Source organism: Mirounga angustirostris, unplaced genomic scaffold, assembly GCF_029215605.1.
Source record: "Mirounga angustirostris isolate CCGP_5_RB_7025 unplaced genomic scaffold, mMirAng1.0.hap1 SCAF_6, whole genome shotgun sequence".
Taxonomy (NCBI): Eukaryota; Metazoa; Chordata; class Mammalia; order Carnivora; family Phocidae; genus Mirounga; species Mirounga angustirostris.
Genome location: NW_026991714.1, coordinates 3987520 through 4013373, shown reverse-complemented (window position 1 = coordinate 4013373; position 25854 = coordinate 3987520). Strand labels below are relative to the sequence as shown.

Here is a 25854-nt window from a genome sequence, read left to right as displayed (position 1 = left end):
ACTCTGTCTCTACTTTTTCTCTCAGATCTCTCTCTGCCATCAATCTCAGTGTCCTGGGGTAACACTTCTGTAGAGCCAAAGAAGAGAAGTGGGCAAAGGCGATACCGATGACCCTTGAGGTCCAGGGCATTGCTCAGCCAGTGGACACACTTTTTACTGAAGGCCTTGACTTAGCCTACTCTCTTGCACGGTTGGCTCAGCACACCTGTCCTTTGTCCAGACCTAGACCCCACTCAATGCCAATGCCAAATTCCACTGCTGTGACGGAGTTCCTCTTGGAAGGGTTCTCCACCTTTGGGTGGCAGCACAGGCTTGTCTTCTTTGCTGTCTTTTTAACTTTGTACCTGCTGACTCTCTCTGGCAATATTGTCATCGTGACTATTATTCATCTGGACCATCACCTCCACACCCCCATGTACTTCTTCCTGAGCATGCTGTCCCTCTCTGAGACCTGCTACACTGTGGCCATCATTCTCCATATGCTTTCTGGCCTCCTAAGCCCCCAGCAGCCAATTGCTGTCCAAGACTGTGCCACTCAGCTCTTCTTCTATCTCACCTTCGGCATCAACAACTGCTTCCTGCTCACGGCCATGGGGTTCGACCGCTATGTGGCTATCTGCAACCCGCTACGGTACTCGGTCATCATAAGTAAAGAGGCCTGTGTCCAGTTAGCATGCGGATCACTTGGAATTGGTCTGGGCATGGCCATTGTCCAGGTGACATCTGTGTTTGGCCTGCCCTTCTGTGATGCCTTTGTCATTTCTCATTCCTTCTATGATGTGAGGCCCCTGCTAAAGCTGGCTTGTGCTGATAGCACTGTCAACGAGATCATCAACTTTGTTGTCAGTGTCTGTGTCCAAGTTCTACCCATGGGCCTGGTCTTTATCTCCTACATCCTCATCATCTCCACCATTCTCAAGATTGCCTCCATTGAGGGCTCCACAGTCCTTAAGATCACTTCAGCCGAGGGCCGGGAGAAGGCCTTTGCCACCTGTGCCTCCCACCTCACGGTGGTCATCGTCCACTATGGCTGCGCCTCCATCATCTACCTCAAGCTCAAGTCCCAGAGTTCCCTGGGGCAGGACAGACTAATCTCCGTGACCTACACAGTCTTCACCCCCTTGCTGAACCCTGTTGTGTACAGCCTGAGGAACAAGGGTGTCAAAGATGCTCTGCACAGAGCTGTAGGGTGGAAGCTCCTTTCCTCTTAACAAGGAGAGATTATTGAAAGACTTTTATTTGATTTTGTAAATATATATTGGTTTCATGCTGTTTCAGTAATGCTTCTAAGTACGAGATCAAGAAGAATAGACTAAAGTAAAGGGACCCAAACTGTGGGCTTCCATTTGAGTTTGTCATGGTTTCCTATGCCCTCCTTCAGAGAGGATAAAAAGTGGCTTCCCATCAGTCAATCAATACATCAATCAATCAGTGGGGCACCTGGGTGGCTCAGTCAGTTAAGCATCTGCCTTCGTCTCAGGTCATGATTCCAGGGTCCTGGGATTGAGCCTAACATCCAGCTCCATGTTCATCAGGGAGTTGGCCTATCCCTCTCCCTCTGCCCCTCTCCCCTCCCCCTGCTCATTCTCTCTCTCTCTCTCTCTGACAAATAAATAAATCTTTAAAAAAATGGCTTGGCAAATGCTCAAGACTAGAGGGGAAGGATTTACCTGCCTGGGTCACTCCCAGCTGTGTCCTGTCATACATGCGTGCACACAGCTACACAACTCCACTGAGACACAAAACCAGCAGCGTTCTAAAAAGCCCATGAACAAAGTATTTGGAAGCCACCTGAGAAAGACTTTCACTGTTGTTGGTAGGGATGTAGAGTAGTTTGTGCAAACTTTTTAACGAGGAGACACATGCATATTCTCTTCTGTGGACATTGAGGACTTTCACATAATCTGTTTTTGCTAATTGCTAATATCCCAGAACAGCCTGAGGAATCTTCAGGGGGTTGGGTACACACTTTCCAAGTGGTAGAACTGCCCTACCTGGCCATTCCTTGGAATGAAGGGTGCAAATGTGGGAAAGCAAAAAGTCATCAGCTACTGAGAGCACAGAGGTGGGTCGTCCACTGTCTGGAGATGGCTAGGTGAGAAAACACCAGATGTAAAGGGGAACATGATGAAAAGTTCAATACCTTCCATGTTTCCAACCTGGGAGTGAAAAGCACAGAAGCTGGAAGGAGCCAAGCAAAGCATAATTCTTTTGCAGGGTAGACCTAAACTCTTTGATAGGTTGTTAAGAATGTAAGTACTTTAACTACAACTTCTGAAAACACTTATTAATGAGCAGAAGTCTGAAGCTTGACTTAAATAAAAAATTTTCTGGTAAACTCCTAAGCCTGCAGAGGTTAATCTTCAGAAGTTTCTTCTGAGATACTCCCAACTTAAAAACTGACTTAAAAACAGCATTCCTATCTGAGCATCACAGAAGGTGAACATGTGCGCTCTGGTGGGTCCTTTCTCCCTCATCCTTCCGCTCCACTCTGGCCTTCTACACCAAGGAATGAGCATATATAACCTGAGTTCCAGACACAGCTCTTAGGGTCCCCGCAATCAAGCTGACACCATGGAGTGACCCTGCACAGGCAAGATATCACTTGTGAGAGTGTCCTGAGGTCTGCTAGTTGCGGGGGATGGGACAAGGCAGTGGAAATTAACAAAATCTCTGAGTCCAGTTAACATGTCTGACTTTGCAAAGAACTTTAGTGTGTGAAGGTGACCTGGAGACCAAAGATACCTTTGCCTCCATGTCCATATTTCTAGAAATGATAGTACCAGCGCATTGCTGTGAGAATAGTTGAAATTATAAAAAAATTTTGGGCTTAGTGGTTCTGCTTAATCCAGATAAAAAGCTGTTAAGTAGAGGTCTGATGGCCGGGGCTTCACTCTCTTCTAGTGCAGTTATACTCAGTGGGTGCCGTGCTACCCTACTCAGATGGCACACCTTCAGGACCCACACATTCATTCCCCCAAGCTGCTGGGAGGGCACTGGGCCAACAGCGGTCAGTTGAGTGGCTCTTTGGAAATTGTTCTTGCTGAAGAGCTACTTTCTCCAGAGTCACACATCTTCCCAGGGCACCCTGCCTCCAAAGACTTGTCTACTTCAGGGTGTAAAGACCGGTCCCCAGACTTCGATCTAAGGTGATTACAAAGGGCTGTCCCAGCTCCAGGTCTCTTGTCTGTGAAATGGTTTGGCTTTTGCTGTGACTACATTGCATTTCAGCTTCTCCCTCTGCGGGGGTCCGCCGCCTTCACTCTCACACAGGTGTTGGTGCTGAGGGCGCTCACTAAGAACCCGGTCACATTTCAATCTGTTTCAGAATCTGTTTTCTGAGGGTCCTAATCTGTAGTGTTTTAGGATCCCACTTCTAGAACAGCACTTGGCAAGCGGAGAACCCAGATTTTTAGCCTTGACGTATTCTAGTGAGGGCTGAAGGCCAGTGGCTCCTATCTTTCAATTTTTAAGAAAATTCAACCTATTAATTGAAGTATATTTCCTGTGGCTCCATTTAGTTGGTAGTAGTACAGTATTATCCTCTTGGAAACTGGTGAAAAAAAATAAAAAATTGTAACTTTTCTCAGAATCCACAAGAAGTCATTCCTTTATCTTCAGAATTTTTTCGGCGAGCAATTTTCAGTTGCATTGCAGCCCTGGATTTCCATTCAGTTACCTTGCAGTGAGATTGCTGACCACTCTCAGTGATATTTTTAAAATTTCAAACACGGGGAAGGCTAAATTTGAGGGTATGTCATTCCACTTTTCAGGAAGGGAAAGAGTGTGGATGCTACAAGTGATGTGTACAAGCTAACTTGATAGTGACCCTGGGCACAGTTGTGGGTAAAAGGTTTGGGGGTGGGAATGCTATGGAGATTGATGGAGCACCAGATGGGGACTTGAGCTTGGTGAGTAACTGTCCAGAGCTGGGCAGACGACTAAAGGCAGGACGATGGGACGGACCACTCTTCGAGGTTATCTAGGGGCCCAGGCTGGCCGGTGCCTCTGCCATTCTCAATGTAAATCTCCCATCTCTGGGGTCAAGTAGATGATCTTGTTGTCCCACGTCCCATTTCACGAGAAGAGAAAAAGAGCAGAACTTTTCTTCAAGCGCTCAATTCCCCAACATACTGACAAGGTGGATCTTTTGTCTGAGTTTGCATGCTTGAGGTGACCAAAGGAATTTGTCTTTCCCTGGCCACCAGTAGGGAGTTAATTGAGTTGATTTTCAAAAAACCATTCTCTAATGTTGGGAATTCATGATGATTTGTGGCAGCCATTTTGGAACAGCAACTGTGGGAAAGAAAACTTGCTCTGTGAACTGGCCTAGACCAAGGTAGTAAGAGATTGGAGGTAGCAGAAGAGGCCCTAAGAGTGAAACAGGGGTGGATTATCTCCATTTTAATCACTGGTATAATGTACTTACTCCCTCTCTGGCATAGACAAAGTATTTTATGTATATAAAAATAAAAACATATCTTTTTAAATGCAGTATTTCAGAGCACCACAAAATATTTAAGCCCTGATTCTGTTCCACATTCCTTATGAAAGAAGCGATGTATGGGAAGGAAGAAAATGGGAAGAAATGAATGGTAGACGAATTCTCAGACAACTCTGAGATTCAGATCCATGGAAGAGCACAGTGAAGACAATGTGTGGAGGATGAAGGGAGAATTCACCCCAGAACTTCTTGGGGGTGTATTCTGAGCCTCTGAGCCTGTGTAGTCACTGCATGGGAAGTAGGCTTTCAAGTCACCAAGGACAGGATGTCTGGGCTCGAGGAAGCTTAGAGGCTGTCTAGTCCAAACCCCTCTTTTTACAAAGAAATGGAATCTCAGACACCAGCAAGTGACTTTCTCCAGTCACACAGCTAGTTCACAGGGGCCTAAAGATCCAGGTTCATGCTCTCTGCAGAGCCCTTGCAAGCTTGGGTGGGGATAAAGGGGAGGTGGAGGTAAATTGTGATACACCAGAACCTAGAAAACCTCTCAGAAGTTGTATCTCAAGCTGATCAAGTCTGGACTTCCTGTCCATGTTAAATATCTCCTAACTCTTCACTCTGGGTCATTTGGCCTTAGACCCAACAAAGGAGTAAGTCGCTTGCTCTCTGGTCTGATGTGTATGATGCCATGTCTAGGACGCTGTGAAGCAAGATGATGTTAGTGAAGGTGGTGGCAAGACCATGGTCTCAAGGTCTCATGGATCTTCTGTCTTCCCTTAAAGGCAGGGGGAAGTGTCCAGAGCAACACCAAGGAGCCTCCTGCGGGGACTTTTCCTCTCCTGTTATTGCAGGAAAAATCTCTTCTCCACTCACCAGGCCTGTTTACGTGAAGCCAAGTGACAAGGCTATTCACTGGGAATCTGGTCATTTCTTACCTCTCTGAAGTGATTTGGAAACAAAACAAAACAAAACAAAACAAAACAAAACACAACTAGAGAGTGTTAAGGAGATTCATACCAGATATCTATATTAAAGAAGAAAAATAAAGCTCCAATAATTCTCTCTGCTTTGTGGTCCAAAAACATCTTTTGGAGAAAATGGGACTTCTTTTTTTTTTTTTTTAATTTTTTTATCGTTATGTTAATCACCATATATTACATCATTAGTTTTAGATGTAGTGTTCCATGATTCATTGTTTGTGCATAACACCCAGTGCTCCATGCAGAACGTGCCCTCTCTAATACCCATCACCAGGCTAACCCATCCTCCCACCCCCTTCCCCTCTAGAACCCTGTTTGTTTTTCAGAGTCCATCGTCTCTCATGGTTCGTCTCCCCCTCCAGTTCCCCCCCCTTCATTCTTCCCCTCCTGCTATCTTCTTCTTCTTTTTTTTTTTTCTTAACATATATTGCATTATTTGTTTCAGAGGTACAGATCTGAGATTCATCAGTCTTGCACAATTCACAGTGCTTACCAGAGCACATACCCTCCCCAGTGTCCATCACCCAGTCACCCCATCCCTCCCATCCCACCCCCCACTCCAGCAACCCTTAGTTTGTTTCCTGAGATTAAGAATTCCTCATATCTGTGAGGTCATATGATACATTCTTTCTCTGATTGACTTATTTCACTCAGCATAACACCCTCCAGTTCCATTCACGTCGTTGCAAATGGCAAGATCTCATTCCTTTTGATGGCTGCATAATATTCCATTGTATATATATACCACATCTTCTTTATCCATTCATCTGTTGATGGACATCTTGGCTCTTTCCACAGTTTGGCTATTGTGGACATTGCTGCTATGAACATCGGGGTGCACGTACCCCTTCGGATCCCTACATTTGTATCCTTGGGGTAAATACCCAGAAGTGCAATTACTGGATCATACGGTAGCTCTATTTTCAACTTTTTGAGGAACCTCCATGCTGTTTTCCAGAGTGGCTGCACCAGCTTGCATTCCCACCAACAGTGTAGGAGGGTTGCCCTTTCTAGAAAATGGGACTTCTTGGTCTCATGGGTATTTACAAATTTTCCCTTGGATTCACTTCCTCCTTATGTTAGTAATTGTTCTAAAACACAGTGAAGCTATAGATATTCTGGTATCTCATTGACTGTTGTGAACTCATGGTCAGCACGGACAATAGGTTGCCTCTCTTCCCTAATCCTTTCCCCAGGCCCCCGTATAACTGTCTCCATGGCCAAAGGTGGAGTGGGGGTGGGAAAGCAAAGGTTGCTTTGTCTGAGATCCCTGTTTTCAGAGCTGAGAGTTCTGGTGATTATTTGCTGGGATTTCTCCAAGATGCTTAGTTCAGTTGCTGTAAGAAGGTATTCAAGATACAAGTTTGAGAGATGTTAGAAGGAGAAACAATCACAGGGGAATCTTAGACTGAGCCTCACCCCTCAGAGTCCTAGGGCCCAAGATAGCCCCAGATTCAGCAAAAGCTAGAAGCTCATAAATGGTACATTGAAGTGGGCATAAAAATGGTCAATCTCACCAGCATCCCCCCCATGTCTTTGTAGTCCTAGTCCAGACTTAGAGTGGTTAAGAGAAGACATCTCTAGTCTAGAACTTCATGGTACCTGCCTCTAGAAACAAAAAAGAAAGTAGCAAGCCTCAAATACTCAGAAGCATCATGTTACCTGGTTTCATACCTCTTTTATTCAAATTGTACTCCTCTTTGACAGATGAATCTAGTCATTCTTTTATTTATTTAACTGACGTTCATTGAGAACTTACTATTACATGCTACTTAATCAGTTTGAGTTGTTTAATGAAGCAGTTCTCTAAAGCCTTGAGTGCAGACCTCCCTGTGTGCATTGGGAGCTGTGTTTGATGATGGAGAAGGGATTGCAGATGCCGGAAAGAAGTTTGCTATTGCTAATGTTTCTTAAGCAGTGACATCAATTCTTTTTGGGGTCTGGCTTTTTGCTCTTCCTGGTCCTCTTAGTCTCCAAGAGCAGTGTCAACTGCTGCTGGGTCAAGATAAACAGTCCTGTGTCCACAGCAAACAGAATCACCACCAACAATGGGATCAGAAATTGTAGCCAGGAGTATTTGCTTCGGTGACCATTCCAGTTGGACGAATCTAGATGCAACAAGAAACATAAGTCATATGAGGAATTGATGAATGAGGCTCAGGACTTCATCCTCCCTAAGAGAAGGACCTAGCACAGTCCTCTGTCTTCTAGCATGACATGGCATCCAGGACCAGGGAGCAACACCCATGGATTTAGGTTCCTCTGTCTATGCTTCCTGGAGCCCCAGGACTCCTGAGATCTCCCCCATAACCCCTGCCTACAGCTCCTCTAGCCAGTGTGCCCAAGGGGAAAGGTTGGAGGAAAGATGGCCCCTTTCTTGGAGCTCACAGGACCAGTGCCCACATATGATTTGGGGGTGGACAGGAGACAGGGCAGGGGTGGGGGTTACCCCTGCCTCATTTCTGAATCATTCATCATTTACCACCTGCCTATTGGGTGAAACAAAGATACTGGGCTAGAGCTTCTTCAAGCTGCCTTCCAATTCGCCTCTCTTGTGATTCTGTTATTCTGTTTGCAAGGTGCTGATTTTTGTGATGACCCTAGAATTATAGAGCCCCAGACTATTATAGTCAGAAACCCCCTTTCCCAGAGATTATCTAGACTGGCAGCTTTCAGCACCGGCTGCACATGACTGTTACCTGAAAGGGCTTTTAAAAATACTGATGCCCAGTCCTCCAAATCAGTTAAATCAGAACCTCAGGAGATGAGATGCAAACGTCAGTATTTTTAAACTTCCCCAAGTGGCATCTAGACCAAACCCTTTACTTTACAAATAAGGATACTAGAAGGCCAACGACAATTAAATAGCACTTAGGTCTCAGACTAGTTAACAGAAAATTGGCATTAAAGCTTTATTCTGGCTTCTGGTCTCGTGCTTTTTTAGACATTAGTATGAGCCAAATCTGCCAAGCAAAAAAATCTAATTTCCTTCTTGCAAGGCAGATATTCCAAAGGCTCCCTCTCTTCTCTGGAGTTAGGAAGGAGTATCTTTATCTTTGGCCCTGGAGGCAGCCTACCAGCCCAGCTCTCTTCATTAGCCTCTGTCTCCTCCTGACTTGGGCACCCAGCCCGTGGCCCATGGATCTCCTTCCCCAGCTCTCCTCCACCAGCATGGCATCTTCAAGCTCCTAACAGCCTTTGTTCCTTTAACTTTGAAACTCCCTTTCAATTTGATAAATATAAGTGTTCTCCCCAGGAGCAACAGAGGACTTTGAGATCAAACCAAGAATTGTGATCCATCATGCTTGGGTAGCACGTAACAGGCTACACATCCATTTCCCAATATCGCATGTAGTCTTCATAGAAACCCCACAGTGTGAACAGGTATCACCCACAGGCCAGCAGACTCACAAGGCACCACTGCTGTCCACTGCTGTCCCCTGCTGCATGCTGCAGCCACTTCAGGCTGGGGGGTCGCTCTCTCCCTTCCCCTGCCATGGGCACCCCTCTTGCTTTACCAACTCACCTTTTTTCACAATAATGTTGAGGGGGTCAGAGGTGCGATTTAGCCTCTGAATCCACCCTGTGCAGAAATAGCTGCCACTGTCCCTTATTGTGGCATTGGCAATGGGCATGTTGAAGTTATCATAGTTGTACTGGAGGGCTGTGCCATTCCTGTAGTAGGTCACCTTTGTGACCTTCATATTCCTCCAACTATGGCACCTGATGTGGAAGGACGCACCCTCCATCAGCACCTCGGCAGAGGCTTGAAGGAGCAGCCACTCTGAAGAGCATTCGTTAGGTTATGTAACAGCAAATGGATAGATAGACACAGAGAGAGACAAAAATAAAAGTGGTCATGCACAGAGCATGTGTCAAAAACCATGGTTTATCAAGAAGCCATTTCTTGGCTCACAATGTCAGTAAAAAGGAAACACAAAATAATGCTTAGAGTCTGTCCTCTATATTGATAAATCCTCTCTCCTCCTGAAAAGTGAGTCGGGGGCCAGAAAACCACTCTGACATTTCTGCTGAGTCCGTCCATGGATGGCTTGAAAGCCAGTACTCCCTTCAGCTCCGTCGGCACAGTTCTGGTCACTAAAGCGGAATAAAACTATCCTGTCCGGGGAGTCCTCACCTAGGGGCAGGTCTGTTTTGTCTTCTGGCCTCTTAGGGGCTCCCTGCTTCTACCATTAATCATAGTTGGTTCCAAAACTTCCCCAGAACATGAATGCCAATTTTAATTATGTGTGCGTAGTTACTCAATGTCCTCTTCCTCGTTTGCCTCCATACTTCAGGAGGCCAGGGGCCATGTCTGATCTGTACATTATATCCCCAGTGCCCAACACCATTACCTCGGGGGTAGGTACTCAACAAATACGTGTTAACAATGATTCTGTAAAATGTAAGAGTCGAGTTCTCTGTCTAATGTCATTGTAAGAATTGAAACACTCACTGAAGGAAAATTTTGGACAAAATTCTGGCTAGGTTGTGCAGGCACATTTTAGAGCAATCCTGGAGGAGTTTTCTAGAATCTCTTCCAAGGAAATAACGCTACTTTACTTTGTATCTGGAATTTGAGTATGGATGCTGCCACACCTCTTTTCACTCAAGAGGAAAATACAATTAAGGTATAAGCTTATACCTTAAATATATTTACATTAAAAAATATAAAGTAAAATATATCCGTGGCCTAACCATTTAAATGAAATCCTTCCTTTGTTCATCCGGCATTTTCTAACTAACCACATGGGCCTAAGCAAGCTGTGCTAATTGTTGGCAGTGGAAGAGAGTCACAAAGTTGAAGCAAACGTAAGATTTGTTCTTTGGTAAAAGTGAAGGTTGTGAGGGATCTACATGGATGTCTTTCAAAACCAAGAGTGCAACCTAATATCCAGATCGTGGTGCATAGAAATTGTTGAGCAAATTTTTTTTTTTTAATTTTCCCATCGCTTTTATTTGTGATTCATTAAAGAAAGTTATTACACTTGGTATTGTGACTTTAGTAACATGAATACAGTTTTTAACTGGATTGTAGGAAATAGGCAGTTTTGCAATTTCAGTTAATATATCACTTCCATGTATCATAAAACATACTAAGGAGCCAAGATGTGCCTTTTGAATGATATTTTTATAATCCACAATGCTGGGGAGATCTTAAAGGTATCTTAAAGGTAAAGATCTTAAAGATCTTTTATAATCCACAATGCTGGGGAGATCTTAAAGACTTTAAGATCTTAAAGATCTTAAGTTCTTCAAGCCAAAGCAACCCAGAGCTAACTGTAGTATTTGACCCTCAACAAGCTACCTAACACTGATCCAGCAGGTCACATGGATTTACTTGCTACAGGGTTTCTAATCTCTTTGCTGAAACTTCTTTAGGTTAACTAGGCCTTTTTTTTTTTTATGTTATGTTAGTCACCATACAATACATCATTAGTTTTTGATGTAGTGATCCATGATTCATTGTTTTCATATAACACCCAGGGCTCCACGTGGTACATGCCCTCCTTAATACCCATCGCCAGGCTAACCCACCCTCCCCACCCCCCTCCCCTCTAGAACCCTCAGTTTATTTCTCAGAGTCCATAGTCTCTCATGGTTCATCGCTCCCTCCGATTTCCCCCCCTTCATTTTTCCCTTCCTTCTTCTAATGTCCTCCATGGAGGAGATTATGCTAAGTGAAATAAGTCAAGCAGAGAAGGTCAGTTATCATATGGTTTCACTTATTTGTGGAACATAAGGAATAGCATGGAGGACATTTGTTGAGCAAATTTTACAATCAGACCTTTTGATCCTATTTCAGAAGTTCAGCTCTTTGCAACATTCACATATCCAACCTACCATTTGTACATATCATACACATCTGCCCCAAGCAGAAGAGAGATAAGGTGGAGTAGAGGGGGAGGTGGGAGATGGCCAGAACATAGAAAGAAGGCAAGGCTGGGCAGGAGTAAGGGTAGAAGGAGAGCAACGGGCAGGTCTTGACTGAGAGACCAGAGTCCCACCCCGGTGTGCTAACCCTGGAATAACTTGATCTCTCCCTATCTTTGGATGGGCCATTCCTCACATAGGGGGATCTATTTTTCTATAGTCCTGGAACTTACCTGCAAAGACTCTTAGGTACACAGGTTCACTCGGTTCACTCGGGGTGGCTCCGTTCTGACACCTGTATTCCCCACTGTCCTGGATTTGGGCTTTCACAATGTTCAAACGTGAAGATGTCTCTTCCAAGCTGATGTTGTTGTGGGTCCACACAGCGGAGTCGACTTCAAGGGAGTTGTTCTCATAACATATAAGAGTCACATTATCCTCTTTCAATATTCTATTCCATGGTGGGTTCAAGGACACTGTAGGTTTCGAGGTATCTTTGAGGAGATCAAATTGTAGAAAGAGACATAGATGGGGGGAGGGGGCAGAGAAAACTGTCCAGGCTCTAAAGTACAGACATGGCAATAGTCAGTCAATGGTCAGTCTACCCTTGGACTGCCGCTAATAAGAAACTGTCCTGATTCCTAGGATTACAGAAGGAAGAAACAGTACTGTGGCTGTAGGGAGCTCCCAACCTAGGGGGAAAGACAGGACACGAGTGTGGGGTATTAAAAAATAAACAAGCCAGTGAGGACTGTAGCCTCTGGTAAGGCAGAGGCAATGTCCGTCCTGTTCAGCCCTAGCTCAGCACGATGGTTGGTACATAATAACGTGTTCATTAAATATTTACTGAGTGGATGAATGTGTGACTAATGGATGAATAAATGTGTTGGACTAGATGAAACAGTCTTTCCCAGCTCTAAATTTTTATGACTATTTAACTGTGAGTGCATATGGAGTGAAAAATTCATGTCAGTTCTGGAAGGAAGTGAAAAGCGCCGAGAGAATCAGCCTTAATAGGTTTTCAGGAACAAAAGAAATGTGGTACAAATTTGACCAAAGCCTAGGAAGTGGCAGGTGGTGATGAGGAAGGGTGCAGAAACAGAGCTAGACTTGGACCCAAGGGGCTTGTGTTAGAAGCTGGCCCTTGGCTAGCTGTGAGACCTCCAGCAAGGCACTTAATTAGACAAAGGCCTCAACTACAAAATGGTGACAGTGCTAAGGTGGTGATGACATAGGAACCGAAAGAGGTTGTGTGGTGGTGCCTGGGGGACACTTGGATGTTTAGATGTTCCACAGACATGGTTGTTGCAAAAAAAGAGGTGGGGTGTCTCAAGAGAATGAGTTGGTTCTTTTAAAGCTGTTGAATGGGGGAAAGAAGGAAGACAGGCAGGGTGGAAGTGGGGCTCAGGTTGGACAGGGAGCGGCGATGCCTAACCATTAGAAAGCAGAGGAGATGGGGTGAAGGGAAACAGTGAGGGGGGGAGCTGTACCCAGCCATGTTGAGGCTGACAGAGCAAGGACAGAGGACTCACTCACCTGCTGACATGCCATCTAGAGCTGCAAAAGTTCAGAAGAGAAAAGTTAGTGGCTACGCCCAGGCTTCTAGGACTCCTAAGGACAGAGATATGGGTACAGTGATGAGGTCTACATCCATGGAGTTTTAAAGGCCAAGCAACTTCTAAGGAACCTGACCCTTGGAGAGAAGGAACTTCTCTCTTTCCTCTGTCCTCCTTCCCTTGCCCTCTGGGAGATGCCAGAGTGATTGCAAGGACAGGTTTTCAGGCTTGCTCCCCCTTAAGTCTTGCTCAGCGTGATTTGCTCTGCTCTGCTCTCCAGCTTGTGTCCAGAATCCCTGGGAGATGCCCCATGGTTTGCATGTGGCTTAGAAAAAGTCACCATGAAAACTGTCAATATTCCTACCCCAGCTGCTCCCCAGATCCATCTTGGTCCCTCTGGGGTGGGACCTGTGGGGTGTCACTGAACGTCTACTTACAGAAGAGCAGCAATGTCATCCACAGCAGAGCAGGGCCTCCCTTGGGAATAGGCATCTCCTCCGTGGCTCCCAAGTGTCAACTGGACTGGAGACTTGAAGCCTTAAAATGAACTTGAAGCCAAAAAGGAGAAGGAAATGTTTTCTGTATAATTATCTGGTTAACTCATCAGCTGCACCTCGGTTTGCCTTCTCTGGTGATAATAGAGTGGTGCCTAATTGGGCAATTTCACATTTACCTGCTAGTGCCCTCCTGTGCCAGGCCAGCAAGTGCTGAAATTCGGTTGTGGTTCTCCAGAGCTGCCATTCCTCTTGTTACCTAATTTCCTGCTGGTCCACGAGCCCACTGATCCACATGTTTTCATCTTATTCCCTGAGGATCCATTATCTGAGCAGCCAAACTGGGGATATTTTCAGACTCCTTCTCTTCCACTGGGTCTTGATGGAGCTCCCAACACAGGACGACAGGTGTTAGACCATAACTTACAGGGATCTGGGTCTATTCTATAATTTATTTCCTTTCCCAGCTTTTATCTGTTTTTATGTTTCTAATCTTCCGGCATGGCCGCCCTTCCTCCTTTAAACCCACACCTGTTCTGTTCCCCCCAGAACCCCTTTGACTAGTTATTCCGTATTTTAGCTCTAGGCCGGAGCTGGTCACCTGCCCCCCGGATTTGGTACCGAGATGATATCTCCACAAATATCTGTAGTCATTACCATCCACGAGGCTTTTATCACAGGCAGTATTTATTCTATTTGGTCCTTGCCAAAACTCTGAAGTAGGCAGGGCAGTATGAGGTAAGCAAGGCCCCATTCTCTCTCACCATGCTTTTCCTCACAGACTGCGGGAGTAGGTCTGCTAAATCGAACATAAAGTTCCTCCGCAGGAAGACCTAACCAAAACTTCCAGCCTCTGTGGCATTAGAGAACTTGGGGCTACAAAGATTCATAAATAGAGAGTTCCAGATAAGAAAGACTGGTGACTGGTTATAGGCCACTCAATGGTTTAGGGACAGGTCTTTAAAGAGAGCAGCAAGTTATTTTGAAAAAAGCAAGTTGTTTGTATTTAAAGATCTGAATTCAAATACTCCCAGCATTTATATCATTCGGTTTACCTGTAACATAGGGACAATAATGGCATCGAGATCACGACTTTAGCATGAGGTGTAAGAAGTTAATAAACACGTAAAGTGCATTGCACAGCGTCTGGTATGTAGAAGAGGCTCAATGAATATATCTTTCCCTCCTTTATTACCAGTGCTTATTAAAGACTCTTAGGAGATTCATGCATTTCAACTGGGTTAAGGCAGTCAGTCATCTACTTTCCTGTGATAACCAGTATAGTTTACGTAAGCAATCTCACTCATCTCCGTTATCATGATAAGAGAGCCTGATATGGAAGAATTAACATAGAAGTCGTTCGATGGGGGTGGGGAGCAGGAGAAAGAAGTGGGGTAGATGCGGTTTTCAGGGTGCTGTTGGAAGGCAATGGTTGAATAGCAAGATCATGAAAGAGACAGCTGTACTTCACCACTTCGTTGAGACTTTGTCCAGGGCACTTATGGGATATTCCTTTCTCCCAGGACAGTGATTCTACAATGACACTGTCCTTCAGAGACAAACACCTTCCCAGGACTCACATGGTCTCTTTGAAAGCTTCCTCCTAAGACTCCACTGTTGTCCAAACACCTCCTACTTGAATGGGAGGTAGAGTGGGGCCCATTGAGAGGTCCTGTCTCCTAGGGGGTGAGAGTACAGGCTTTGAGGTGAGAGAGACCACTTTCATTTGCTGCACCATCCTAAAGCTGTTGCTTCGGTGTCGCCCTTGAAATGGAGGTAGTGTTTTGGCAGTGGTGAGGGCCAAGATTTTGTGGATTCAACAAAAGCAGTTAATTAAAGCTCAAAAAACAAAACAAACCACCCTGTGCATCCATCCCAAAAACAAAACCAAAAATGACTACAAAACCAGCAGTGCCAACATCAGGAAGAAGAAATCATCCCCACGGGACACAACCACAGGTACCGAGAGGAATGAATCGGCACCCTGGACTAACGGGTTGATGTGCCGGTTGAGTCCCATACATCCTTTATCTTAAACAAAAACCAAGTCCTCTGAATTTTACATGCACTCTCTGGGTGGAGCGTGCTGTTCATTTGGTGTATCCTGCCTGTCCATATCAACAAGTGTCTCCCTGAGGCCAGGAGACTGGATCTTAATCTCACCTCTTCCCACAAGCTTTACAGTTGGGGTATTCCTAAATAGAGCATCTCTATCCCAAATTCTGACCTATTGTTGGTTCTTGGAAACCTTAATTTGTATTTCTGTAGCAGTGGAGAAGGGAAACCCAAATGGCTGTCCTCAAACTACACAGCCTGGGAGCTGTGGTTTGTCTCTGCAGCTGGGTACAGAAGGAAAGGCTTTGGATGGGAGCTTTCATGATTTGGGACATGCTGGCAGAGGAGGGGTCAGCCCATAGGGTCTCGGGGCCTGGGTACCCTTCTCCGAAATTGAAAACAGACAGAAGGGCCAATTTACTGGCTTCTTTCTCTCTGTGTTCTCCAGCACAAGGCAAGGTCCCTATGAAACTGGATGTGAAAAGACGAGAGAGCCAAGTAGCTGTCTGCTTGTGGTGTGGATGCATCTGATGATCACCCCTGAGCACTAGGTACAGGGCTGAGTATGAAACATAACTAATTTGTTTTGGTCCCACCAACTTCATGTGGTTAAAGAACGAGGAAGTTAAAACACAAGGAAGTTGGGTGACTTGTCCAGGCACGCACCTGCTAAGTGGAGGTATTAAAATTTGAAACTATGTGGTCTTGCTAACGAGCCTGTGCTCACAACCACTTCCATGTAATGCCCATCCAGGCCATCTACACAGTGCACCTGGATTCCGAGACCCCACAGAAAGACTGCATGCATTCCTAGGGATCTGTAGCCCACAGATGGAAAATCACCGGTCTAGGTTCACCTCCTCTTCTATCCACAGTTTCTTTTCTTGGGTTCACAAGACGGCATCTCAACCCATAGCCACACAGTGCTGTTGGCACGGTTGCATATTCATTATGTATAGCTCATAGATGTGGCTAAAGAGAAGAGAGAGAGATTCTTGCCTTTTAATCCAGATTCTTAAGGTCCAGGAGGTCATCAGCTCTTTCTGCCACCGGGACGGGAATCTGTCTGCTTAACAGCGGGTGCTGGCTGCCTCCTGGATTTTCACAATCAAGGCAGTGGTTTTACTACTTGTTTTATTCTTGTCTTGACATGAGCAGTTGCCTGCTTTGGGTGGATCCAAAAGAAATAAATGGAAACTCCCAGGGCTCCCAAAGTAGATCCCACTGTCAAGGAGATGGGGACAGGGGTTATGGAAGCAACAACTTTGGGTATGGACAGAGATTCTTCCCCCCGAGAAAAGAAAAATGAGACTTCAGGTTAGAATCCCAAAGATGGTCTTTTCTTTCCATCTTTAGAGACTTACTTCTTTCTAACACGGAAGGGACAATCAGTGGGGTTTTTCACAGAAATGATTTGAATGGAGACCAGACACAAAATATATTTCTAGTACCTGATTTTTAATAAAACATACTATTGCTCAAACTTAAAGGTGACCATAGTATTTGGATTTTATATAGTGGTATAACAAGAGCTAATACCTGTTTATAGGTGAGTCCTACCGGATATCCAATCAAAGTTTGCCAGTGGCCAAAGGGCCTGGGTCAGGCACAGTGTCATAAAAGTGCAGTAGACTGGGGAAAAGATTTCCTAACTAGTCTTACAATTCTTGGATGTCCCCTAAAACTGTAAATTACAGAGAAAGTCCTTGAATAGGTCTCCCCACATCCCTCAGGGCTGGACCACTGACTGAGCGTGATGGGCAACCATGGCCATCTGGGGTATCATGCTGCCTGTCTTTGAGATGCGTAACCCGCCACTCACTTTCCAGATGAGGTGTCTTTGTGGCACCTTGCAGTTAGGGAGCAGTCTGGGCCACGAGGTGTGCTCAAGCAAACTGACGAGGAGCTTTGCTTGTAAATGCTGTGTTCCAGCCCGGAGACCCAGAGGACCTCACACTTGCCTTCCTGCCTTCCAACAGACACAGATCAGTTGAGGTGAGCTGACTTTTCCTTCAGAATGGGGAGAACAGAATTATAAGGAAGAGTCTCAGAGGGAACAGTGATGGTAAAAAAAAAAAACACAAAGTTTTATAAAATGTTAGACTATTGCATTAAATTTTAAAACCTAAAGGATAAAACTAAGTTATTGTCCATGCATATTTCACAGAGATTAAGTGTAACACTGATTACAAGTCCATGCTCTGAACAGGCTGGGGACTGTCATTCTCAGCTCAGATCACTCATGATGTGTGTGGCTCCTGGTAAGTTCCTCGGTGTCTCTGTGCCTCAGCCCCATCTCAGCAAAATGGATCTGGCGATAGTACCTGTTGTTGTTATTAGATAAGTTGATGTAGTGAAAGGTTTAGAGAGGCTGGCAGACAGGAAAGCCGTGTATGTGACTTACTGTGTCATTATTTTGTAAGGAGCCTTTGGACTTGAGAGAAGCAGGGACAGATCCTCCTGCGCGTCCTTGGGAAAAAGTTGGAAAGACCACTGGTGGACCCTGGGGGCACAGCTGGTCGGATGATGCAGCCTGCACACACGGGCCAGGAGGGCCGGGGGAGCAGACAGCCACTCACTCTCAGAGCGGGCTGGGGGGCTCGGGGGAGCTGCTCTCTGGGGGCCCGGGGTGGTTCCCAGGCATGCTTTGAGAAAGAAAAACCCATCTTGTAGTCAGCCCTCCAGCCAAATGTAGTGTAGGCCAGTTTATTTTATGCTTCCTCACAGAATTACACCGTTAAAAAATGGAAACAGCCTTCTCTGAAAGGAATCCCTTTAGGCTGTTAGCAGATAAGGACAAGAGGTCTTAGCTCAGCCAAGGACATTTGCATTTTAATAGGTAACTTCTGAAGCCCTAATCCTTCAGGACCTGGCTAAACAGCCCTGTGACCAATGTGTTTCTGAGGGTGAGGATGGGCATGAGTGGGGGGGTTGAAAAATGAGGACAGAGGGAATCATCTGAACCTCTCAGATCATATTCCCTGAATGTCATCCCTGCCGAAGGCCATCAGGAAATATGAGAGAGCGTGCGCGTGCGTGTGCGTGTGGGGGGGGGGGGGAGGCTGCAGGAGTGGAAGGGGGTTGTGTATTGCTTGTTGCAGCGATGGGCATGCAGCATGCATATTTAGCGTTTAGTGGGCACCGAACACCCTGCAATACTGGGGACAGCCTTACCTCAGAAAGAATTGTCCTGCTTTTGCACAACCTTTGAATGTCCAGCCAGATGTTTTATCATTGTTTGAGTCTTGAATCTGACTGACTAATAAATGCAAAGAATTTTTACATTTCTTCCTATATGCTGGATGTTCTAGGGAAAAAAAACCCGTGTAATGCCCATGTAAAGATTTTTCTTTGCTCTTCCTGGAACAACATCCTTGACTGGCTCACTGTTGGACCAACTCAGAACCCCAGCAGGTGCACACTTCCTCATCTTTGCACTGGTGCCTCGCCCTCCCCTCGGGCTGTGCGCGTAGCCAGCACACGCATCATGGATATGTTTTCTTATCATAAAGCTATTTCCCTTTATTTCTTCTTTATGTTAAGACTTTATGTGTGTAGGAGAGGTGGATCCAGAACTCCCACAGTTTGGGCCCTCTTTAAAAAATTGAATAGAAAATTATGAATATAGGGGCTCCTGGGTGGCTCAGCTGGTTAAGCGTCTGCCTTCAGCTCAGGTCATGATCCCAGGGATTTAGCCCCGCATCAGAGGCTCCCTGCTGAGCAGGGAGTCTGCTTCTCCCTTTGCCTCTGCCTCTGCCCCCTGCTTGTGTTCTCTCTCTCTCTTTCTCACTCGCTCTCTATCAAATAAAGAAAAGAAAATTATGAATACAGTATTAGGTATTAGAATGACTATTTAGAACAAGAAATTATATCCCAATAAGGTATGAAATATATAAAAGCCGAAAAATGACACACACATTATAAAAATCCAGGAAAAATAACAATTCGCTGCTAGGCATTGCACTCTTACACTTTTCTTTTCCTATGTATCTTTACTAAGTACTCTTTGATCCTCTTCATCAGACAGTGATACTGTATTATCATTTTTTAAAAAATTTATTTGACAGAGAGAAAGAGAGCAAGCACAAGCAGGCGGGGAGAGGCAGAGGGAGAAGGAGAAGCAGGCTCCCCGCAGAGCAGGGAGCCCAATGCGGGGCTCGATCCCAGGACCCTGAGATCATGACCCCAGCCGAAGGCAGATGCCCAACTGACTAAGCCACCCAGGTACCCCTCGTATTATCACTTTTAATAGAGAAACTAGAAATACAACTCATTCTTTCCCCTAGCATTGCTGATCAGTATTTTTTTCTATTACTGATACTTGGGGTACATAGAAAATGCAGTTTCTATGAAACATGCTCACTGTTTTTTTCCATGAACAAGAAGACAAAAGCATCATGGTGTGTTTATAATTCTGTATTTCACATTACTGAGAATATTCCTGAAGGGCGAGAACTTCCTTCCATTTTCACTAGACACAGAAATGAACCAAATCCTCTGCTTACAATTTTACACACATCTGACACTCGGGAAATAGTTTTGACAAGATTACCTTCTGACTCCAGATATTTCAACCTCGGTTTTCCTTCGCTGCCCGCAAATTTCCAGCGCCGAGTCCTGGAGGATGCGGTCACGCTGCAGCCTGACCACTGGCCCTCTACCTTTGTGTCCCGAAGCCAAGACAGTTGGCTCTTCGGTGGAGTTTTCCTGGAGGCCATTCCTACCATGATGGCTCGAAGTGCCTCGCCGTGTCTTACCCTACCTGGAAGGAACTGCAAACTCCATGCATCTCTTACACTAAACCAGGACAGAATACCCTCAACCCACATCCTCCTTAGCTGGATCCCAGAACCTTCCTGAAGCTACTCTCATGTGCCAGTAGGAAAGGAAATCTCATCCAAATGTGGCTAAAATATCTGACTTCTGTAAATTTTACAAAAGCATATGACCTCCTTCAGAACCTTGGAGGGGCCCACGCCAGTGAGGGGTCATAAAGGTTAACTTTCTATAGCCCCCCGACTCCACCTCTGCTAGGTGAGTCCATGATCTGTGCATTCTTATCAAGAGAGCAAGGAGAGTGTGACCAAATATATACCGCAAGATGGGGTCTGATCGGATTGAAAAGCACTGGTCTAGGTTTTGAAGAAACGAGGAAGGCCAGACAAAGGTGAGATAGGTGCTTTAAACTGAGCAGTTTCTAGAGAAATTGTCCTTTCCTTCAAAACAGGCAAGATTTTCAGAGGTTCAAGAAAACAGTGGAGGACTTTGGGTCAGACCTCCAGTGTCAGACCCAAAACTAGAATGTCTGGTCTGACAAGGGATGTGAACAGTGGACTGAATATTGGAAAGAGATTCAGTGTCAGAACATTCAGGATGGGGCGCTTGGGTGGCTCAGTCAGTGAAGCGTCTGCCTTCGGCTCATGTCATGATCCCAGGGTCCTCGGATCGAGTCCCGCATCGGGCTCCCTGCTCAGCGGGGAGTCACTTCTCCCTCTCCCTCTGCCACTCCCCCTGCTTGTGCTCTCTCTCTCTCTGTCAAATGAACAAATAAAATCTTAAAAAAAAAAAAAAAAAAGGAAAGAAAGAAAATTCAGGATGTTTTGATGACTGTCCCTACTGGCCAGTGTTTCTCATAGGATTGCTCAAGGATCTGCAAGTTTTTTAAATGAAAAATACATACATTTTCCACTGGTGATAATCTAAACAAATAAAATATGTTATGGATCATTCAGATGACCATTCTGTGACTAAAATTGCCACTTCAGGGGCGCCTGGGTGGCTCAGTCGGTTAAGCGACTGCCTTCGGCTCAGGTCATGATCCTGGAGTCCCGGGATCGAGTCCCGCATCGGGCTCCCTGCTCGGCGGGGAGTCTGCTTCTCCCTCTGACCCTCCCCCCTCTCATGTGCTCTCTCTCATTCTCTCTCTCTCAAATAAATAAATAAAATCTTTAAAAAAAATAAATAAAAATAAAATTGCCACTTCATTTCAGTGCCGACATTTGCATTGCTGTTTACAATTTACAACTGCATCCAGTGACTATCAAATTAAGTCATTTTGCAGCCATGAAAGTGGGTTCAAAAGGAGAAAAGTGGAGCGAAGATTCCTGTGGCACAGGATGTACCACAGAACAGGCTGCCGCAAACACAGCCACCGTCTGTTGGGTTTGGTTTGGTTAAATTGAACTATAATTAACATACAACATCCTATTAGTGTCAGTGTCCGTCAGAGTGATTTGACATTTTTTTTTTTAAATTTTATTCTTATGTTAATCCCCATACATTACATCATTAGTTTTAGATGAAGTGCTCCATGATTCATTGTTTGTGCATAACACCCAGTGCTCCATGCAGAATGCGCCCTCCTCAATACCCACCACCAGGCTAACCCATGATTTGACATTTTTATACATTACAAAATGAGCCCCACAACGAGTCTAGTTTAGTTACCTGTCACCGTGCAAAGTTATTGCAGTCTTATTGACACTATTCCCTGTGCATGTACATTACGTCCCTGTGACTCGTTTATTTTATAGCTGGTGGTTTGTACTTCTTAATCCCCTTCAGCTATGTCACCCCTTTGGTGACCACCAGTTTGTTTCCTGCATCTATGAGTCTGTTTCATTGTTTAAAGATTTTACTTACTTGAGAGAGAGAGCGCATGAGCAGGGAGAGGGGCAGAGGGAGAAGCAGACTCCCCGCGGAGCAGGGAGCCCGATGCGGGGTTCAATCCCAGGACCCCCAGATCGTGACCTGAGCCGAAGGCAGACGCTTCACCGACTGAGCCCCCCAGGCACCCCTATGAGTCTGTTTCTATCACAGCTCATGCCATAGTCATGTTGCATGAAGAAAATCCTCTCCACGTGACCTATGGGGCAACAGTTAATTAGAAGGTAAATATAATCATAAATAAGAAATAAATAATTTTTATATTCTCAATTACTAAATTAGATATACCAATTTACAATATATTTTAATAATGTCAAAATGTTCATCTTTAAGAGAAAAAGAGAACTATGTCTAATTATCAAGGGCTACCTCCTTGAAGTCAGATTTTGAACATAGATTGCTGGCAGAGTTTTGGTTAATCATATGCCCTAATTTTCCAGAGTGAACAAAGTCTTGCACTCTATTAATATCATTTTGCACAACATACTTTTCCAAACAGGCAATCCCTGAATCTGAATTATTATACTCAGATATGGGAATGACTTAAATAGAGATACAGAACTGATACTTGATCATTCTACCATGAAACCCAACACACTCAGAATTTTGTTTTAGCACAAAAACATCATTCATCATATGTATTCATTTCTTTATTTGTTCAATGAACATTCATGTGCTAAGCATTCTGTAATGTGATGGTAATATGAACAAGAACTAGAAGGACCAGATTTCTTCCCTCGCGGAGTGAAACCTCCATTGGAAAAGACAGACATTAAAAAGTAAACAAATAAAATAGGAACAGCTTGTAATTAAGGTTTGTAAAAAGTAAATAACTTTGCTATACAGAATCACAAGGGTAATTTAGCTTAGGATGGTTAAGGAAGGACTTTCAACAAAAATGAGTTAGAGCGGGGCGCCTGGGTGGCTCAGTCGTTAAGCGTCTGCCTTCGGCTCAGGTCATGATCCCAGGGTCCTGGGATCAAGCCCCACATCAGGCTCCCTGCTCCGTGGGAAGCCTGCTTCTCCCTCTCCCACTCCCCCTGCTTGTGTTCCCTCTCTCGCTGTGTCTCTCTCTGTCAAATAAATAAATAAAAATCTTAAAAAAAAAAAATGAGAGCATGAGATAGAATGGACCAAGCTAAAAGCTAGGGCAAGACTATTTCAAGCAATAGGAAGTTCAAAGTCCCCCAAACAAGAAGGAATTTAGAGAATTCCAGGAATTAAGAGAAGACAAGTAGGATGGAAGCATAGTAGTGATTAAGGGGACAGAGGCAAAAAATGAGATTAGATGTGTATCTAGCAGCTGAGCAGCGGTGGGAGCCTGGTGCAACATGGGGAAGCGTCAGGACTTTATTTGAAGGGTAATAAAAACCATCAATCAAACTGAGCAATGGGACACACACACACACAGAGGCATTTGTGTGTATTCACCTTTAAATGGTTTGATGGCTCTTCATCAAATACAGGTATGCACACATCCATATACACACGTATTTGCACACACACATGCATGCACCCATTGCAGCTATGTGTGATAAAGATTTTCTGAGTGGCATTTGGGAAATGGGGAGGAGACAATAAAACACGGTGATAGATTGGCCTGGGGAGGTAGCAGTGCAGGTGAAGACAAGTGGATGGGGTTCAGGCATCTGTTGGGAGTGGTATTAACAGGACTCGCTGACAGATTGGAATGTGAGGGAAGCATAAAATAAGATTCCCAAGTTTCTGACTTTAATCACTAGGTAGGTGATGATGCCATTCATTACATGGTGAAGACTGAGGGAATGCCAGATGTAGGGAGGAAAACCAAGTGTTCCAGTTTGGAGATGCTTTAGTTTGAAGGGTTTTTGTGATATCTGATGTGTTCATGCCAAACAGGCAGTTATAAGAGTCAGGAGACCAGAAGAAATGTCTGGACCAAAGACATAAGGTTGAAAATTATTGGCCTACGTTTAAAGCCAGTGGAGCAAGATGAGATCAGCCAAGGAGAGAGAAAGAGCTGCTGGAGAAAGATATTTGTCCCAGGAAAGAGTCGTGAGAAATTTTGATATTTAGAGAATGGGTAGAAGGGAAAGACCCAGAAAGAGACCAGAGGAAATGACCAGTAAGGTGGGAAGAATCTCAGAGAATGTACCACTAAAGCTGAGGAGAGTGCCATTCTAGAGGAAATGGTTGCTTGTATTGAATTCTGTGGAGGGGTGAAGATAAGAGAATAAAGTTTTTCTTTGGATCTAACGATATGGAAATTTCTGGAACCTTATCAATGGCAATTTTGGGGGACTGGTAGGTATGGAAGCCAGGCTGAAGTGGGTTGGAAAGGGAATAGGATGTGAGGAAGTACAATGAGCATGCCGGTCTGAGTTTTGCTGTGGGATGACGATGAGGGAAGATGCGGGGTCAAGAGAGGGTTTGTATTTTATGGGAGGTGCCAGGTCTTATTTGCTAGCAGATGGGAATAATCCAGTAAGCAGAGACACACAATGAGGGAAGGCAGAGGCAGGTAGTGGAAAGAGTGAAGTCTTTGAGTCACAAAAAGGGAGAAATGGCTTTCATTCAATTCAGTTAAGAGTTCATGAACATAACAAGGGTGCTTCTGCTATAACATCATATGTGTTTATTTTAAAAAGTCCTTGCATTCTGCAAACACACACACTAAAAATAACAAGGATTTTGGGAAAAAAATATTGTGGCAGATCATGCAAAACCAGAGCACTAATACAAACATTAGCATTTCTGCTAAATAAATTAAATGGTTAAAAAAAGTTAAATCTCTAGTAAGTGAATAAAATCAATAGTAGACATAGGACTTGATCGTCTTCAAAGGTAAAGGACGGTGGATGGAAGGAGATGACAAGGTGAAAATGCACAGAAGCCGGAGAAAACCAGGCAGTGAGCACTCTCCAGACAGACATACGGTGACACTAAGCTGTGGAGAACACCTGCTCCTTGTGTGGGTGCTCGGACCCTGGCCGTCACAACTGCACCAGTGAGGTCTGGGTCCAGCCGCCCTTCCCTGGCAGTAAACATTCACATGCTGGGGAAAATCTTGTGGCAACTAGCTTCCACATCATATTGACATTATTCCTGGGTTTACCCATAGTAGGTGGCGCATTTGCATTTCAGAAACGTGCTGCGTCGCAGAAACTCTAGTGCATTTCTCACTGAGCAGCTGCTGTGTGCACAGCAATGGACAGAGGACTGTGTAGGGTACAGAGATGCAAGAAGGGGAGTTTCCCCCAACCATATCTGACTTTGTCAAAATCTTGATTTCCATAGTCAGAAATAATAAAGGGGAGATTGGAATGTGTTCCAAGAGAAATAATAAACATGGAATCACAACAGTGATACACATTTATCAAGCACTTACTCTAAGTCATATTGCTTTATCCCATTGAACACTCACAGGAACCCTATGGAATGGTACTGGTAGCATCCTTGTTTTTCAAAAAATAGGGAGGTCATACAAACAGTGAACAGCAGAGCCAGGATTTGACACTCAGGTCTGAATAGCTAGGTTCTTAAATATGAGGAGAGAAGGCATTCAGCATGCTGTCCCTGTACTTTTCCCACAACATTTGGGATTATTGAGTCATTCCCTCCACCTCCAATAAGTTGAGAACTCACGGCCATCTTTTGCCTTACGCTTTATGAAACACAGTTCTGGAAGAGCTCCTGCAGCTGGTGGAGCTGCAGGAAAAGTCTGGAAAGAAGTGATTGGACCTGACATAGTGGGTGCTGGGAGTTAGCATGCATTGTCACCATTTCATGTGGCAAGACCGAGCCTC

At 44.8% G+C, this 25854-nt stretch overlaps 2 protein-coding genes across 2 annotated transcripts; one reads left to right on the top strand and one right to left on the bottom strand.

Moving 5' to 3' along the window:
* Positions 1-224: 224 nt before the first annotated feature.
* Positions 225-1211, top strand: LOC123845292 (olfactory receptor 10J3-like). Its single transcript, XM_045876064.1, has one exon. The coding sequence runs from the start codon at positions 237-239 to the stop codon at positions 1209-1211; it is 975 nt and encodes a 324-aa protein (XP_045732020.1). The 5' UTR covers positions 225-236.
* Positions 1212-7090: 5879 nt separating this feature from the next.
* On the bottom strand, positions 7091-13408 carry FCER1A (Fc epsilon receptor Ia). Its single transcript, XM_045876065.2, has 5 exons — positions 13292-13408; positions 12835-12855; positions 11532-11792; positions 8951-9208; positions 7091-7532 (listed from the first exon to the last, which is right to left on the bottom strand). Exons 1-5 carry the CDS (start codon positions 13344-13346, stop codon positions 7348-7350), a joined length of 780 nt encoding a protein of 259 aa, XP_045732021.1. The 5' UTR covers positions 13347-13408; the 3' UTR covers positions 7091-7347.
* Between the last annotated feature and the right edge of the window lie 12446 nt (positions 13409-25854).

Coding starts and splice junctions, on each gene's coding strand:
- LOC123845292 (XM_045876064.1), top strand. CDS start 237: ATGCCAATGCCAAATTCCACTGCTGTGACGGAGTTCCTCTTGGAAGGG.
- FCER1A (XM_045876065.2), bottom strand. CDS start 13,346: ATGCCTATTCCCAAGGGAGGCCCTGCTCTGCTGTGGATGACATTGCTG. Junction 11,793..12,834: donor TCTAGATGGCATGTCAGCAG/GTGAGTGAGTCC, acceptor ATCTCCTCAAAG/ATACCTCGAAACCTACAGTG. Junction 7,533..8,950: donor CAACATTATTGTGAAAAAAG/GTGAGTTGGTAA, acceptor TGTTGCATCTAG/ATTCGTCCAACTGGAATGGT.